This window comes from Ornithodoros turicata, chromosome 2, assembly GCF_037126465.1.
Source record: "Ornithodoros turicata isolate Travis chromosome 2, ASM3712646v1, whole genome shotgun sequence".
In the NCBI taxonomy this organism is placed as follows: domain Eukaryota; kingdom Metazoa; phylum Arthropoda; class Arachnida; order Ixodida; family Argasidae; genus Ornithodoros; species Ornithodoros turicata.
Window position 1 is genome coordinate 84,780,618 of NC_088202.1, and position 19,447 is coordinate 84,800,064.

Below are 19,447 nucleotides of genomic sequence, written 5' to 3' on the forward strand. Positions count from 1 at the left end.
AAATCTGGCTGTCGGCATCAAGGGCGAATCCATCCATTCATAGAACTGCCTCATGGCTAGTAGGGGACGTGCTTTTATGTTACACGTGAGGGTTGTCTCCACGTGCCGCAGAATACGACTACAGATAATGAACTATTTCTGCACTCCAAGAAAAAAAGGTAGAATTTCCTACCCAGAGTTGCAGCGGGACGGTACTTCTACCATTTCGTGCCAATTCACACGCGTCTTCTCCCCCGCGGGTATAAGCGGCGGCGTCCCTTTCCCTTGCTCCTCTCTCTCTCTCTCTCTCTCTCTCTCTCTCTCTCTCACGTTTGCTCTACGAAAAAAAAAGGGTAGAATCTACCCAAGCTGCTAGGGCGACAGTTTCAAGTCTGTAGTTTGTTTCTACTCTGCAGTTATACCCAAAAGGTAAAAGTGGTTGGAGTAGAAATGTGGTTGCAGTGCAGCTCTACCGAAATGGGTAGAAAATCATACATTTTTTTCTTAGAGTGTGGGTACGCGTATGCGCACGCCCAGTCACTTCTGGCGGCGGCCGCCATGTTTGTTGACATGAAAACATGCTGTAGGCTGTGATGCGAGTTGGCGAAGCTTTTTCTCGCAATGCCTATAATGTGTCAACTGCCGAAACCTGAAAGGCATAAATGTCGGTGTATGGTTCTTCCGTTTCCCACCGTAAAAGCATCACCGAATGAAGCGGGAGCTTTGCATTCACGCCGCTGGGCGCATGGAGAAAGATGGTTTCCTGTGAATGACGACGAAGAACTCACGTGTCACGCTCTCCGTCCCCAACATCTTTCTCTTTGCCGGTGTTGGTGCATGCGCTTTGAAGCTTCTCGCATTGCCTGTAATGTGTTGTGTCAACTGTTATGAATATATGTCTTAACGAGTTTTCGTGTGGTTTTTGGGGTACATCACGGCTTCAACAGAAGCCGACTGTACCATTCAAAGCTAATGTTATCCTGCTATATCCTAAAAAAATGCCGGCTATGCCCACGCTGTGTTAATTTGTCATCATTGCTTCGCCGTCTTTTCATCATGTCGTCTCTCGCCGCCAGGAGTGACGCGTACATGGAAATGGTCCATTTCGACTACCTTGCGTTCTTTTGATGTACTCCGGAAATCGCCGACATACGATTGTGGAAGCAATGTTTACCACCCCACACTGCTACCGTCCTCGGCTGGGTCCGAATCTGCGATCTTGAGCCCAGCATGCCAACACGTTACCGACTGAGCTACCGATCTGTTGAAAAAAACAGTAAGCTTTAAATTGGAAATGTTACTGGCCAGAGTGAAAATGCCACTGGTAAGACTGGAAAAGACTGGAGATCAGACTGGCAATGCTGGAAACCAGTTGACACTGGTCACTGGATATACTGGACTTTCACGGGGACACTGGAAACCAGTGTACACTGGTTACTGGCAGTATTGGAGTTTCACTGGATACACTGGAAACCAGTGTACACTGGTTACTGGCAGTACTGGAGTTTCACTGGATACACTGGAAACCAGTGTATACTGGATACTCAACTTACTGGAGTTCCACTGGGTACATGGAAACCAGCTTACACTGATGTACGGCCGTACTGGAGTTTCACTGGAAGAAGTGGAAGTGACACTGGCGATACTGTAATCCAGTGTATACTGACAATACAGGTTATGGACCCACTGGATTAGTGTCTTAGAGATCAGAGATGTGGTACTCTTACTTCAAAAAGTAGTTAGTTACGTTACTCATTATTCTTTAAAATGCATTACCAAATAATTATACGTTTGTACAGTGCACTCGATCATTACATTCTTCAAGTTGCTAACAGAGACATATTACCCGTCAAGAATATAATGCATTACACGCTATATGCACTCTTGAGTCTCGAAAATATAATGAATTATCATTACTCGCTGACACGGTGTTGTAACGCACTACCGGTAATGCCCGGTCACCATGCTTTCAATGCCATACTGGGCCACTTCAAGCATGCGATTACATGCTTAATAAATTATATGCTAGTTGCAATCAATCCGAGTAGGTCGCCCTGATCTCGAAGCTATTTGGATTTCTGAATCGTTGGCGTCTCAGCTGTAATTTGTCAGTTCATAGGCGCCAGCTAATCGCTCAATTAAAAAAAAAAAAACTTTCTTCATTCTCCAAACTTGACGCATTCGTGATCTTTGCTTATTCACGTCCTCATACAGATTTTGTCGTTCCCATAACATAAAAACGGTCACGCTGCAAAACTGAAGTAATTTAAGTCGCCAAACCGTCGCTCGTTTCGGCTTCAAACCGTTGTGTCTGGCAACCATGTAGCAGGAGAACAATGAAAAAGCGTCGTACAATACAAACGGCTGCTTCTTCCACGTGGTTTCTTGTGGTCAACTTCAACTATAACGCGTTGAGTTTAACCATAGGCTATGGTTTAACCGGCAAGATATTGCACCATCGTGCGTGACGTTTGTTGTTGTATTCGCCATTTGTCTGACGACGTAAAAGGTGTTTTGTCTGTGCCGTGCCTCTTATACGTGACAAGACGTGGAACTTGCCGGACCAGCTTGGAACTTACCGGTAATGTACTATTTATTTGTTTCGTGTTACTCATGCACGTTAGACTAACAGTAGTGTGTGTTGTGTTCTTGCTTACTCTACCACCTATCTTCAATGCAGTGGGTGTATTTTCGCTGTGCGGGTGTAGGATTCGCTTGCTCCAGCGCTTTGCCTGCTTAAATGTGATATCTGTGCAAAATAATATTGTGTTTGCGCGTTGTGTATGTAGGAACAGGAATTCGAAGGTTATCCTTCCGTGTCATTATGTTATGTCGGTTACTGTTTTTGTATCGTTTCACTGTCAGTGCACAAATGGTGGACGTGCTGGATGTGGATGTGTAACATAGGTGGGCAATTACAAAGCAATCGTCGAAAAAAAAAAAGAGAGCCTGGTAGCGGCCTGCTGTATTTTGAACAAGCCATGTTCTAAAGCATTCAGGCTTTGTTGAGTTTGTCTGTGCCGTGTGTTCTAGCCTCAGAATAGTTACTGTCCACCGTGTATGTTGGTTTATCGACAATTTTTATCGGGCTGCTTTTGGCTGCTGAGAACCATCAATTACTAAACTAACTTTGCTAATTGACAACCAAGGGCGGAAGAAGGCCAGAATGCACGAATGACCATTTTGTGTTCGAAATAACATATATTGAGCAATTTAAGTAATCGCTCGGCTCTAAATTCATGTGAATTCGAGTCGAAAAACTTCCAATACGCTGAATACTAAATTCGGGGAGAAATTGGGCTCAGTTACTCAAGAGACAATTGACGGTTCGAGTCCTACAGCTAGCTAACCTTTTCAGTGACTTGAGTGAATTGTAGACTGCAGACGTGGCACTGGGGCCGTACCACCTTGAGCCTTCCCATTTCGAAGCTTTCCAGTCATCCTTTTCGCTTTTCGACGACTACTTCGTTATAATAAGTGGGATGAGACAAGCATGGGTAACCAGTTCAGAATCGTACATCAACAGCTTTGACAAAGAGGTAAATACGTAGTATTTAACGCGTTCTCTATGGCGGCGTTGTTAGTCCTTGCTGGTGCTGTAATTATACGTGGACACCATTTCTGTCTGTTTCAGTCCTGGATCTGCTTCTTGTGTTCCTTCGTAACGCTCATCACTCTGTCAACGTTCTTCTACCGGGTCACTCACTTATCCTTCCGTGTCATTATGTTATGTCGGTTACTGTTTTTGTATCCTTTCACTGTCAGTGCACAAATGGTGGACGTGCTGGATGTGGATGTGTAACATAGGTGGACAATTACAAAGCAATCGTCGAAAAAAAAAAGAGATCCTGGTAGCGGCCTGCTATATTTTGAACAAGCCATGTTCTAAAGCATTCAGGCTTTGTTGAGTTTGTCTGTGCCGTGTGTTCTAGCCTCAGAATAGTTACTGTCCACCGTGTATGTTGGTTTATCGACAATTTTTATCGGGCTGCTTTTGGCTGCTGAGAACCATCAAATACTAAACTAACTTTGCTAATTGACAACCAAGGGCGAAAGAAGGTCAGAATGCACGAATGACCATTTTGTGTTCGAAATAACATATATTGAGCAATTTAAGTAATCGCTCGGCTCTAAATTCATGTGAATTCGAGTCGAAAAACTTCCAATACGCTGAATACTAAATTCGGGGAGAAATTGGGCTCAGTTACTCAAGAAACAATTGACGGTTCGAGTCCTACAGCTAGCTAACCTTTTCAGTGACTTTCATCTTTCATCAGTCACCCAAACTAACTGTACTGATTTGGTACAAATGGTTATGTAACTGCATTTGCTGCCAAACAAGTTAGCGTACATTCCTACAGATATCTCAATGAACGCAGTTTGACGGTAAAAATCAGGTATCGCCGTAAACAGGCAACCTTGAATTCAGGGAAGACTCCGGTTATGCAAAAAGTTCAAACTAGCCTTGCTGGAGAGAAGCAAACAAGTACCCAAAATATGACTGCCTTCTCCACGACGAATATACCATGGTCTGTCTATACCAAGTGACCAAGATAATCATAATTGTTGTAGATGGTCCTCCGTGCCAAGATCATTCGCTATAGGTGTTTTTCTCGCATGTGCAATTTAAATTACCTCCACTGATTAATAAACTGGAACATATGAGTTTTTTTTCTTTTTTTGCATTTCGCATTGTACAGTGGACTCCAAAACTTAATTTTGAACCTGAAATATCATGTGAAGTGCTCGTGCCTGCCGTCCTGCCCTCACAAATAGAGGGGCACAGATCAGTGCAACGTACCGTATCACTATCTCTCGGTCCACATTCAGTTTGTGAAGGTAAAAGAGATGACGTACACTGGGTACTTTTCTGACAGCGTCCATCGGGGAGCCTTCGTTTCCCCTATTTTGTTTGTTTGTTTTTGTTTTTGTTTGTCCCCTACTATCATTGTTTGTTTGTATCTTGGGTGAAGTACGCCGTGTACGGTATTTCAATCGGCAAATTGTAGCCATTGCAATAGCTTGTGCAACATCAGCCTGTTCTCTGAGTCTATGGGTACTTTATGCAATGTATTCAATAGCAACAAACGATTATGAATACAATATTTTCTTTTGATACTCACTATGCGTACAAATTCCAGATTCACCTTGGGAATGACAGTTCTGTTCCTGTGAACGAACAGCGGGCACAATGAACAACAAGCGCAGTCAACGATTTGATGCAGCATTTCTGGACACAACATGAAACGGCCACAAGTTGCATTTCAGCGCAGCCGTGCCAGAGAGGAGGCATTCAAGATCGTCACAGACTCATCACGGACAACACCAGAGAAGCTGGAGGCCATTACCTAAGTAAGATCATGTTGCAGTTATTTTTTATCATTGAGTAAACGTTCAGATTGCAGCCTCAGTCAATTTGCATTTCTTTCTCTGAGCAAATTGAGGGGTCTGCTTCAAATAATACAGCACGTACTGAACATCTCCAACCTTTTGTTTTCAGATGGCATCTGCCACTTTACATTGAGCTTTTCACTGACCTTCCAAAAGAAGCAAAGGTAAAACTAGTCAGCGAATCCTTGCAGATTTCGTTTTGGATTTGTTGCCCGGCAAGGCAAAGCAACAAAATAAAAACACAAAAGTGACATAATAAAGAAAACAAATCTGGGAATAGTGAGTGAGTTCTTCCGCATTTCAGTGTCCATACCACCACGCATGCAGTTTAAGGTCAGACAGCACTGCTTATTTGCCTCACAGGCTACGACACTGCATGTAGAACAGGACTTGAAAAAGCCGATGGGCGCACACCTATGTGACCACACTGGACTCTCCAGTAAAACCAGTGTCCTCACTGTACTCTCCAGTAAGACCAGTGCCCATTTTTTCTTTTAAAAATCAATCAATCACCAGTGCCCACACTGGACTGTCCAGTAAGGCCAGTGCCCATACTTGGCCGTCCAGTAACACCAGTGTCCACACTGGGTTATCCAGTAAGACCAGTATCGAGACTGGGTCAATAATCCGGTCTGACGCTCGATATTGGTTTCCAGTCTGTCCAGTATACTGTTTTTTTCAGTAGGGTTCCTTTTATTTCCGCTCAAAAGGAAGAAACTACCGAGGCCGGCGTTGTGCCCTCCCATGCCAACTGCGGCTTTGCTTGATAAGTGGAGAGAGGACTGGGGAAAGAGAAGCTCCCGGTTATACCCAGTGAGGAGAACGGGCGCGCCGGTTCAACGCGGCCCGTACAAATATTGTCCACTTCAATAATTATTGATAAACAATGAAAATGAATACCAACGGGGTAGAGTATCGCCTCTGGCGATGAAAATCCCCATTCATCATCTTAAAATAAAGTTGTTTTTGTTGTTCTACGTCGTCCCCCTGCTCGCCATCGTTGGGAAGCGCCTGTATTCCAGCACAGAAGTTTTTGGTCGAGTGCCTAGCCATTCATGCACCGCCTGATTGACGTCTTCGTCGGAACTGTAGAAATCTTACGGAGAGAGGCTAGAAGGAAAGGCGGGGAGGAGGATCGGAGGAGAGCAAAGGACTTGGACGTGGCTCTTTCCTCTCTCAATGTATGCGCCCGGAGGCAGCCATATTGAATCTGCCGAGGGAATGTCGCGTATTTTTAACCCGTGAAAACAGGCGAAATTCCGAAAACTGTTGGCAACGCTTGCTCCGCCGCTTTCGTTGGCTACGGATTTTGTCAGTGTCCGCTCCTATCCAGTCTCGTAGCTAAGACAGGTCGAGGCAGCGGCGGTGGCAGTGTGGTGTGGTGTGGTCTGGGCGAACATGGTGTCTGGTGACAGCGTCCCCATGTGGCGTCCGCGTCGTGTCTGTGTTTCTTGAAACTGAAACCTCAATCTTATGGTTTCAGTAATGGATTAGGGCATTGTGTGACTGCTCCAAGAACCTTTCTTTTTGCGTTATGTTTGGTGTATCCTTACCTGATTATTTTTTTGCGTGCGGTACGTATACCTCCTCCACTCCCCATACAACTGTTATGCGTAATGTACATGGACGCTTGATGTGTGTACCGTTCACGTGTTTCATCTTTGAGCACAGGCCTTGTTTCTAATAATTAGTGTGCTGTGTACACTCTTAAAAATGCGTTTCACCACATAGCACGCTCCTATAGCCAACCATAATCCGGAATGACAACGTTCTCGCCCCTTTGTTGAAATTTGTTGAAAACGGTGGGCGAAGCCTATTTTGTATGCATTATGCACGTGCATAATTGGTACAAAATAGGCTCCGCCTCCGTGTATAAACGATCTACTCTAAAATAAGGGGAAATCTTAGTGAACGGGAGGGTGCATGGATGCTGACCAAGGGCAATATAAGCTTCATCATGTATAGGCTATTACTTTATTACAGAAAAAGACAGAGTATTATGTGGCAGTATTTCATAAAACTGAGAGATTGTGGAGCTGCACGGTTGTGTCAGTTAGCAAACGGTTGGGTCAGGGCAAACTATAAATCGCCGTTACAAGCATTATTGCTGTCTTACTGCAGCTACCAAGGTGAAATTCGTGCCCAACGCCAACCGCATCCTCCTAGCTGTGTGGCTCATCAGCAGTTTTATCATCATTAATTTATTCAACGGTGTGGCGAAGGCGACGCTCATGGCCAAGTCAGACGTTACCAGAGTCGAGTCTGTGGACGACATCCTCAAGTATCCAAAGCTCCGGCCCATTACCATAATGCTGTCTCCCTTCACCACAATGCTACAGGCGAGTTTTCTAATTGTTTTACTTGTACTGTTGTCCACCGAATTCCTACACGAGAGAAATGTCCTACATTTACGTTACGTACATCATCTACACTACATCACGCATGGTCTTCAGTACGCAGTCACATCAAGTCTCTAATGATCACTGAAAAAAATTTAGGAAGCTCCATTGGTGGATCCTTTGGAAATGCGTCAGCATAAGCCTTCTTGTGCTTCCTCCTTCCTGTTTTGCTTGTTTCCTTCGATTGCTTGTTTTGCTTCCTCCTTTCTCTTTTGTTTTTTTTTTTGCTTCTTTTCTGTCCTCCTTTTCTCTTTTTTGCTTATTTTTATTTGGTTTCTTCTTTTGCTTCCTCTTTCCTATTTTGTTTCTTTTCTGTGGTTCCTTCTTTTTCTTCCTCTTTTTACGTTTCAAGCTTCGTGTTAGGCTTTAACTTAAGGAGTTGCCGTAAGGCGTTTCAAAAGGGTTATGCTGACGCATTTTCAAGGGATCCACGAATGGATCTTCCTGAAGTTTTTTGAAGGCTTGCGCCACCCTGAGTAATGACCCAGAGGCGTCGTTTGGTAGACGTGGCACACTTTCACATCGTCTTGGTCGAAGTCTCCTACCATGACGACCCACTCCTGAGTAAGCATAACGCAGTCCATCATGTGGTTTACAGCGGTTGCCGCTTGCCTGTGTGTAATCCCTGGCTGGAGGTACACAGTAACGACGTTGAGATCTGTGGGAAGGCGTATACGGCACAGGACTCACCGTATTCGTAAACGTTGCTGAGAATCTCTCGAGGTGTAATGCTAATCTTTAGAAAAAAAATCTTCCCGGGAACAGCACCTCAAGCGATGCTGCCCCGACGACCGTTTGATAGGCCGCGCAGTAAAAGACACGGCCCACCCGGGGCAGACCGCGTTATCATCGGGCCCTTCTCCATATATGAAGGACCGGCTCCCTTTTGCCCCCCTCCACCGCGTACACGGATTTGAAGGGAGAGCAGAGCATCCTTAGCTAGATGGCAACTTTCGGCCTTTCGGTTTCCAGGACATTTGGCTCCAGTGATGTAGAAGGAGCCCTTGATTTGGATGGGCACATCAGGATTCATCGCAATCTCTGAGAGTCTAAAGTCGCAGTCGCAGCAAGAGTCTAAAGATAACATAACTCGCGTGTCGTTTCGCGCTGTCCTCGTTGTTTTCGTTCAAACTGCTTCTTCCTTCCGTCTCGTTTCTTTCACGTGTCCGCAGATGGACACCGCCGTCTTTTTTACATGAGCCTTCTAATGCTAACGCATTAAAGGGCGAGTCCACTGACAGCAGCTGAAACAGTTGCTACGAATGTCACGCCATGTACGACATGTGTGCTAACAAGCAACGCTGAAAAAGTAGTAAAAACGTGTAAAACATAGCAAGCGTGTAAAACTTCCATTGTAAACGCGGATTAAAAACGGTCACACTGTAAAACGCATAATAATCGCAGTATTTATCACGTCATGACAATCCTGTTATGCATATCTGACAGCGATATATGATGTTTTCAACTTTTACATCTGCAATAGTGAATTGGTAGTTACTGCGGCACTTACTGCGTTTTGACAAGCCACTTTGCATCGCAAAGCAATAACAATGCATAAACATTTCAGCAATATTTGCTCAGTTCCGACGAAATCCTAAAACGCAGAATACATTTTTCGCCTAAAATTGTTGCTAGTATTTTTTCAAGACAGTGTATAGATTTTGGCACAGCAACACTGGCGCCGGCTTTCTTCCCTGGTGGCGGGCGGAGGAAAAGTTTTCCAATATATTCTACAAGCGTAGATGACGATGTAGGCGATTTCATACGTCGTCGCTTGAATATTGTCTTGTGTTCGACATACCTCAGTGAACATGTACAATGTCTGATGAAATAACTGCAGGAAACTGCGAAACAACTGAAATAAATGCTGGGAATAACTTGGCATAAGGTGGCACCGATGCCAGTGAGCCAGGGCGGCCCCTGGGCAGCCGAACCAGGCCATAGATCCCTGTTACAACATCGTGAGCGACGATTAAACACCAGAATGTGCTCAGACATTACGGCAAGTCAGTAAACGTAACTGTAACAACAATAACATGAAAAACGGTTAGGAGCAACTAAGATTTATTTGAACAAGAACTTTCGTGCAAGAGACTGCACTTCTTCAGGTTACAAAACTAAGTGCGACACAAGTATATATACATACAACCCAAGAGAACAGATACTATAAAACAGGTTACCAGAACCAAGTAAACAGAAAACAACCAGACAGTAATAGAATGCATCACGTGAGCAACGGTCACATAAGAATCGGGAAAGAGAAAGTGTACGGGTAAATGAGAGATTCGGAGAATTGGGGTTCAAAAGATTTGGTGGTGACAAAACGGGGGCACAGGTGGATGTCTAGCCACGTACACCGTACGTACGCCTTCTTATGTGACCGTTGCTCACGTGATGCATTGTATTACTGTCTGGTTGTTTTCTGTTTACTTGGTTCTGGAAACCTGTTTTATTGTATCTGTTCTCTTGGGTTGTATGTATATATACTTGTGTCGCACTTAGTTTTGTAACCTGAAGAAGTGCAGTCTCTTGCACGAAAGTTCTTGTTCAAATAAATCTTAGTTGCTCCTAACCGTTTTTCATGTTACGTGTGTGATTCCCTCTTCGCGGGCTCCTTGACAGTGTTTCTTTTTTTTTCCCCTTTTCGATGTAACAACAATAAGACAAAAATGGCGCAACAGAGAAGTACTGAAGTGGCTTCTTCCACATAGTAAACCTATATCCGCCATGTGAAATATAGCTACTCTGGTTACCACTCTGTGCAACGGTTGGGTCTCCTAGCCTAGAGAATACAAAGTATCAAATACTACGTTGCCTCTTGTGCACTCCCAGAATTTTAAAATGTTCATACGGATTACTCGGTGTGACAGAATACGAGTAAGGCAAAGCATATGCACCAGTTGTTATATTAAAAAAAGACATTAAACATTTATTTGTGCTGTGTGGGCTTGCATTTACAGATGTATCCCTTTCCGGTTTACAAATATCACAGTTACATATCACAGATCTGTCCGCTTCAGATCTATAATGCTCCCTTAAATTCACTCAGAGGACGGATTACATCATGTCAATAATCTTCCTTACTTTCCCGGTCATCCAGCCTCTTCAAATGGTGTGGCTTGCTGAAGTATTGTTCGAGAAGTTCAAGCAACTGTCCATACGATGACGGGTATACGAGAGGTTCAAAATGTAGTTGACAGCTAAACACAAAATGAGCGCAGCTTCAATGCTGGTGTCTTGCCTCTCAAGAGACGCGATCGTTGGACGTTGGTCCACATGCAATAGAGCGCTCCTTGTCCAAAAAGTAAACAGCCCAAGGTCCATCTAGGCAATGACTTGTTATGGAACCTGCGCAAAATGTAAGACTCATTTAGAAAGTACAATGTTTGCTAGACAGAGGTAATAATATTTTGCTGTTATATTTCGTTTTTATATCACAATATGTACGCAGGGATGCTGATAAAGTTTTGTATGTCGTATTGTTTGCAACACATGCTGTTAAAAAAATTTGGTACAAGCAGTGGACATTGCCTTCGAAACTGAACCAAAGAGCCACAGCTACCAAACGCAGAAGGAAGATGCCGGAATTCCGGGGCCGAAGAAATCGCAGATGTACGACAGGGTTGACTTTGTGTTGCAGTGCAAAACGGTGTTCGAAAATGAATCTCTACCTCAATTTCCAACTGTAATGTTCACAATATATGCTCATACCAGCACTTTATAAAGAATTATCTTCCCTACTTACAACATCTTCGTTCAAAATGTATAGGCAGGCAGGAACTGTCGTGTCCTTCCTTTTCTTGAAAATCGTCCAAACACTGGGTAGACACATTTCTTTACTAAAAAGTATTCACAGATCTATTTGCTCAGTAGGGAGCCGTAGCAGTCGGGTAAGGGTCCCAGATGCTTGCTTATCATGTTATCTGTCTTTTTGATGTGCCATCATTCCAACTACTTTCTTACACCCTGGCGGCTTTCCCGGGCTAAAATAACCGGTTCATCTAACATCAGGGCATGACCTGTAACCATTGCGTGTTCACAAAATCCCGATTGTTTCCGTTTCTTTAGACTTTGTTTTCACAAGTGTGGCATACGCACTAGGTCAAAAACATTGTTGATGCCGAACTTTCCAAAAGCTCTAGACCAAGGAATCAAGGTATTCGTAAGGGTCACCTTAAGCTCTTTCAACAAGTTCATTCACGCGGACACATTCCGTGCATTCACAGTTCACTTCCTTGCAAACGTCTCGAAAGACGCCGAGGACGTCTTGGTCAGCTGCGACATTAACGCATCAACTCAAGCCGTTGTTTCCCGGCCACTAGAACATAAAATTACTTTTTGTTGCCATGCAGCACACCGCACAAAACGTACTTTACTCACCTAAACATCGGCAGTGCTGGAGTGTACCGGGCAGAAGCATGCGACGCGAAGGCGTTCAACGGTTTGAAGTTTGAAGATGGATTGGCTGGAACACGAGCGAGAGTGGCTAGAGCCAGACTGTTTGGCGTCTGTCGCTCCTCTTTGCCGTCACGAAAGAGACGCCTAACGTGACTGCGATGATCTAGGCGTCTCAAATGGCTTCTCTTCGGCGTCACACGCCGATGTCTCGAAGCGTCACACTCCGTTCCTTCCTTCGCCCCATGTTAACGACCTAGTCACGAGACTGTGACGCTTAGATCAGAATCCAGTTCGGCGTCTTTCAAGTAGAAAGACGCCTACACAAGGCGTCACACGCGTTTTAGGCGGCTCCAAATTAAGAGCGTAGATGCGGATTATGATAGATAGGTAGCTTGGAACGTTCTGCAGCCATCAAGGGCGCTACCTGCTCTATTGTAGGGAATGCATAACCGCAACACACTCCGGAACTAGAACGAATTCGAAGAACAATACACTGTCAGATGTCCTACACAGCTTGTGCACGGGCAGTTCATTTTCATTGTTCACAATTCACTGGTTGGTCCTGACTCGATCAGGAAGGCAACTAGAAGAGATTGCTTGCCTCTGGTTGCGGAGATTATCCCACGGACCCAAGAGCTGACCGAGAGTAGCGGGGTGGTCTGTCATGCGGGAAACACCAGTCAAGAGCGATTATCGTTCCTACCCTAAAAACGCTAACCATCATCACCATCATTCCGACGTAAAGCGTCTGCGCTGTATCAATATGTGGGTGACATCGTCCACTGCACCACACGCGAGGCACATTGAAGGGTCCACCAGGCACATTCTGACCGCTTTGTACCGCTTATGCAGCGCATAATTGTACAAAAAAGGCGTACCCCTCCTGTTTTCAACAAATCAGGGGCGAGAACGATGGCACTAGGGATGATAGTTGGCTAGGAGAGTGTTATGCGGTGAAGTTCATTTTAAGAGTGTCCGGTTTCACTGGCGTGTCAACAAAACGCCGCCGAGTTGCAGATTTTGTCGAATGGGAGAGCAGAACCCCCAACATTGCCAGACGACTGCCGGCATAGTGCCGGGGAAAAGGAATGCAATACTATGAGCGGAGCTATTCAGTAACTCTAGGTACAGGTTGAGGGCCGCCATGAAGTACTGCACAATGCTCCGTTGTCCAAGATTTGCAGGTAAGATATGATTGTTTTGCCCAGAACAGCTCAAGCTTCCAGGCCATACAGCGAGAAGCATCCTCATACCGTAACGCTCCCGCCATCAGAATTCACTGTTGGATCGATGCACTTCGGCATGTGAAACTCCCTTGGCGTCCTCCAGGTCAGGTACGCCCACTAACATGAAAAATGATCAATCGGCACTTGTCAATCAAAGGACAGACCTCCGTTGCTCCGGAGACCAAAAGTGATTTCCTTATTGCTGCAGGCGAGATGACCCTGCGAGCATTGCTGGTTGCGTGGAGTGGGGTTACGAACATGTGCACGACCATAGAATTTTATATGATGTCGAATCTAATACACAGTGCTAACGTTCACTGACGTCCCACTGGATTCCCAACGTTCTCAGTCCACTGCGCCAACGTCGGCGTTGTTAGCCCTCTCACGTCACCGCCCTCTGAATGGACCCCTCGTCTCCTTCCATCGACTTCTGAGGTCTTCCAGGTCGCTCTATAACGCTGTCAACGCCAGCTCTCTTTCATTGAAAAGTCAGGTTGCAAACGGACGACCTTGGCATTTGTAACGGAATTGGAATTTGACACACGAACTGGTTGCTAGTGTGACAGTCGATGATCATCCCAACCTGGCATTAGGGTGAGCACATGAAGAGCGTGTTGGTTATGTGCAAACATGGTAGGGAACAAGATATACGGAGCCGGTTGGTACAGGATAGTGGCGCAGCAAGAGTGGGCAAGAGAATCCTCCTTTCTCATATAAAGTCCCCCATAGAACCCATCCCGAAATATTTTTTCTGGATATGCCACTGGTACATGACTAGCTATGGCGACTCAATCACACAGGGAACTTTGGCGCATTATGGCCGTAGTTGCCGATGCGCCGATAAAACTCGAATCATCATCATCATTTTTTCCGTGTCTGTATCTTCTTGAGTTCCCTGCGTGCTTGAGCATGGAACAGTCCTAGTTCCGCTGATCGAGGCATTTCGCACTTCAATCTTCGTAGAATGGCGTCGGAAGCATGGAAGTGCGTGTGTCAGCAATGAAATACGTGTCCTGACGGGAACACCCTATCAGACGGTTGCTAACACACTCAACGCAACATCACTTTATTTTGGTGACTGCGGGTGGGATGGGGTAGGCAATGTAGTTTTCAAGAGTGCTCATGGGAACACTTAATGATCACGCTGCATCCATTTTGGTATTATTTCCTTTATCATATACGAACGCATGTGGGAAATATGTTGCACGTACACGTATTCCCTCGTTTTTCTAGATATCTTCATTGCCCGTTCATCAGAAACTGTATCGCCGTATGGTAGAAATGAGAGGAGAACTGGAGGTCTCAGAAGTTTTCAGGTATGTCGCAATCATTTGAGATAAGACTCGGCGACCAAGTTAAGACTGTTAATTAGAGACGAGACGAATCCAAAATTTTTCGAATCCGAATCCGAATCTGAATTTAAGGAAGGTTCTACGAATCCACGAATCTTACGAATCTCGAACCTTTCGAATCCTTTCTTTTAAAAGAGTTTAAAAAGCCAGAAAAAAAAAACAACACTTCTAGTGAAAAATGTTTTGAAGCAAAATATGACACTTTTGTGTTATGAAAAACAAGTTAAATAATGCTTCAGTTTCAGGAGAAAATATACCCATATACTTGTTCTTAAAAGTAAGTTATTTAACATCTTGTTCGTCGACTACAAGAAATGCATAAATTCTCGAGTGTGGATTGTTTCCATAAAACTAAGAAACAATCAGAAGCAAAACCAGGTTACTTTTAAACTTGTAATGTAACAGTTCCCGCCTGAGCTCTTTCAGTTCACAGCAATGTAAACAAACAAACAAGAAAACGTCTGTCGGCCAATGAGGCTTTCGGCGGACTCCGGAGGCACCAGTTTGAAAAATAAACAAACAAACCTGGTTGGTGGATTCCAAAGATTCGATTCGTCGTTTTGGGCACTGAGATTCGGATTCGCGGATCTCGAATCCCTGCCTAGGATTCGAGGATTTGCGGATTCGATTGGCACATCCCTACTGTTAATGGTAGCGATTTCGGATAGCTGGTACATGTTTCAAACACATCACCGAAACACACACACAAAGACAGAGCATACACAGGATCACTGCACAGCTAGCAACTTACATAACCGAACAACACGAAAGTGCTATGTATGAAAACCTCACCTTGTGTTGTCCAATTACTTATTGCTGGCATTCAAGTCGCTGTGCTGTATCCACGGTTTTTCCGAAATGATATCTGTGGCTGCTATTTTACTATGAAATTAGGAGCACTACGTGAAGATCACACTCGGGCAGTTGCACTGACTTTGATTCTGCGTGGCACTATGCAGCCGCTCCACCTTAGAAGACGTGGTGCAGCAGAAGGCAGTGATCATCGCGGATGGACTCACCAGCCGCGTGCAACTGTCCCTTTTCTGCAATTCCTTGAACGGTTTCTTCCACGTAGGCAGCGAACCCCTGAAGCACGTCCGTTCCGTCTATTACGCCCGCAAAGACCTTAACAGCAGCTTCATGGAGAAGTACAACATGAGGTACGTTGTTCCGCTTCCCCACATAGATATTTTTCCATCCTGGTTTTACATTTCATCGCACACTGTGGCGTGCTAGAAGTCTCACAAGCTGTACCGTGGCACGGGCAAATTTGGAAATGAGCAGATCTGCTGTAATATGTACTGTACACCTGCCCTGCTACTTGTGCACCATACGCGTGACCTTTCTCCGTAACTGCGCCACGTATAGCGACTCTACGCAGCCGTGTGATTTCCTCTGGAGTGTACATGATAGTATGCAGTAGCAGTGCGGTATGCCAATGCTTAGGCAAGAGGAGATTAGATACAGATAGATACAGATACTTAGAGAAGAGATACATGCTGTTGCTGAAAACATGCTCAGACTTTATCTCTCGTTGTGCATTAGACGCACTAGTTCCCGTTTATGCACTGGCCACTCATCCTCCATGATGTCGGCTGCAAAATCGCGCTCAGGTGAGACCCTTTCAACCTGGAGGGCGTTATTGCTGGTGGACGCATTCGTGTTCCCCAGAGTTACTATTCGCCATAAAAGCACTGGCAATGGTTCGTCCTTTTTCCTAATAGAAATGCCCTCTTCTAGGTTTGAGAGTCTGCTGGCAATGTGGTTCCATCAAAATCCAGTCATTTCTCCCCGATGACGTTAATCAATGTTACCAACTCCCCATTTCCACATCTCGTCCGACAGGAACTTTATGTTCACATAGGCTCTGTCGTCATTTCCCAACACCGTTCACGATCGCTTCACGTTATCTATCAACTGGACCAAATAAAGCGATGTTTGCGTGACTTTTCCATCCCCAATATAAGCGCTACCCGATGCCCAGCAACGACTGTGCAGTGCGCGGCATCTATGACTCTCAATGAAAGTTGTTGCCTGTCGCACGGTAGCGTCATCTAAACTGTCCGCATTATGAGCTCGAATTAAACCTCGTTCCTCCTACCCTCTAGACTCTAGAGGCAGTAAGTGCGATCCCCGGCATATTTCTTGTTGTTGTTGTATGTTGTTGTTGTTGTTGTTGTGTTGATGATGTACTCAGTGCAGTCTATTTCTAGAAGTGTGGCTCACCCCATGTAGCCGAACTGAAGGTTCCAAACTAACTGTGTGATCGAAAACGTGAAAATTGCTAGGAAGTCCTCCACTCAAAACGTATTCAAACAGTCAGTTGGATTGGGTTGAGAGAGAGAGAGAGAAATACATGATGACGATGATATGGGGATGACTTCCGCAGGATTGGATTGAATTCAAAAGACAAGCATTCAAATCTTAAGAGTTCTTCTGATTGCGTTGTGATTTTCAACGAAGCAAAATTCATTACCGCCTTCAAAAAGCACACAACCTTACTGAGTTCTATGCCATGATATATTGAATAGCTTGGAACGCAGTAATAGGGAAGCTGTACCCAATCATTCTTTTGGTTTTCACACGTAGGAGCCAGTAGTGCAGTACTATGTAACGATTTCCATGAGTTCCATCTGCCGCTATCAGCAGGTGGGTGATATACTGTGACTTCAAGGCAGCTCTCCAGTGTATGGCGAACATGGGTATTCGTGGATCACTTGCGCCTGTGGTTGTGGACATACTGGAGGAACTAAGCCGTCTTCAGCGGGCGCTCTATCTACTTCCAGTGGGTTCCTGCACACTGCGGCATATGCGGCAATGAAGAGGCTGACGAGGCTGCAGCAGCTGCGTATCATTCCCGATCAAGCGTGCGGATTACCCCAAAGGCGATAGGCGAACCTTCCTAAATGATGTGATGAGTCCTCTCGCACATGCGCAATGGTCTCGGGAGGTTCCAGCAAGAGTTCTGATGCGTGAAGTGGACCCTGACTTCGGCTTCACCATGCCTTCTCGTGTGCCTCGCCATTTTGCGTCGCTGATACACAGGCTTCGTCTCGGGGTTGCATTCACATTCATTTCAAGCACCTGATCGGCCGGTCCGACTCTATGCTCTGCTCTCGCTGTGCTGTTTTGGCGGATACCAAGCATGTGCTTCTCGACTGCCATCTTTACACCTCCCAAAGAGCAGCTCCCCCCCCCCCCTACAGTGTCGCCTGCAGTCGATCACAGCCGCACCATTCACATTGGCAACCATTCTCGGCCCTTGGTCTAACCAGATCGACCATCGCCAAGCTCTTGAGTATTTCAAGATTTTTCTCCGGGACGCTGGTCTCCTCTTTACCCTATGATGTGCCTGCATACCTGTGTGCTGTGTGTGTGTTTTTGTGTGTTGTGGTTTTGCCTACCGTTCTGATGTCTTACTGACTCCACTGACTATCGAACCTGTTTAGCATCGTTCATCACCTCATCATCAGGACACATCTCATCCTGCCCATTGTGACTTGGGGTAGTGGGCCGCACCTTATATGGCGAATTTCCCCATTCATTATCATTAATTTATTTGTTGTTGTTTCCATGTGAACAGGAACTACATTACAGTTTCAGTTCAGCTGGGCAAATGAACTCATATTTGGGCATTTGTCACCGTTTTGTTTCTCTTCTGGCTGCATAGTGCCTGTTTTCTTTCCTAATGTCCTCTTGTTTACAGGATCCGATGGCTCGTACAGCAACCGCTGCCATTCCTGCGGGCAGAAGAACTATTTCCTAAGGGGTCCACGTGCTTTCTGGACAGCTATAGTCTCGACCGAACTAGTTCATACCAAGCCCTTCGCATGGAAGACATGCACACGGCATTTATTGTGCTTGGTTTCCTCTACATAGTTTCTTTCCTGTTCTTCGGCGTAGAGGTTACATATTTTTATGCTGAACGTATCTTGACAAAATGGAAACATTAAATTGGCCGGTGCGGTTCGTCCACTATGCCATCATCGGCGGCGCCAGATATTGCACCATTCACTGTGACGTTTCTATGGAAAGCTGAGTCGACAAAGAACCTGCACGTCCGTGAAGAATCCCATGAATAGAAGCACAAAGTTGTTAAGTTTTCTAGTGACCGAATCTATTGTGTCTTTCCGTTCACTGAAGCCGTGGGAAGGGAACCTCCCTCTTCTTTTTGAGAGTATTTCGAACACGATGATCAGAGTGGCATTTGTTAACCAGTAAATATCTACAATATACATAGGGTCATGCAATGTATGCTTCTTACACACATAGGGAAATATGTAATTCGTAGACTCAAATGTGCGCACGAATGTGGGAGATGTGTAGCATCATGTCCTAGTGATGCTATGAGAGGCGTTGTCGTGTCTTCAGCTGGACTTCACCATCGACCATTCACTGAAAATGTATTGATTACCAAAAGACAGGCTTGTAATACAGGCTGTTCTGCACCATGAATGCATTTACTACACTGCAAAGAGCTCTCTCCTTTCTTGCACGTTTTGATTTTTCTTTTTGATATGTGAATACATGGTCCGCTACCCACTAATCCACTCAAAAGTACCTCAATATTAGCGTCTCTACCAATTAGCAAGATAATGCACGGTGAATGGCCACATCATCATCACATGTACATGTGCGTATGTGTCCCTTGTGCGCATGGAGACCGGCACGAATAGCTTGAAAGCAACATGCGGTTCCAGTG

General features: G+C 45.2%; 1 protein-coding gene across 1 annotated transcript; it reads left to right on the top strand.

The window, feature by feature from the left end:
* Nucleotides 1-6,738: 6,738 nt before the first annotated feature.
* LOC135383799 (uncharacterized) lies at nucleotides 6,739-19,123 on the top strand. Its single transcript, XM_064613121.1, has 5 exons — nucleotides 6,739-6,944; nucleotides 7,492-7,709; nucleotides 14,627-14,709; nucleotides 15,705-15,905; nucleotides 18,452-19,123. Exons 1-5 carry the CDS (start codon nucleotides 6,905-6,907, stop codon nucleotides 18,696-18,698), a joined length of 789 nt encoding a protein of 262 aa, XP_064469191.1. The 5' UTR covers nucleotides 6,739-6,904; the 3' UTR covers nucleotides 18,699-19,123.
* Nucleotides 19,124-19,447: the final 324 nt, after the last annotated feature.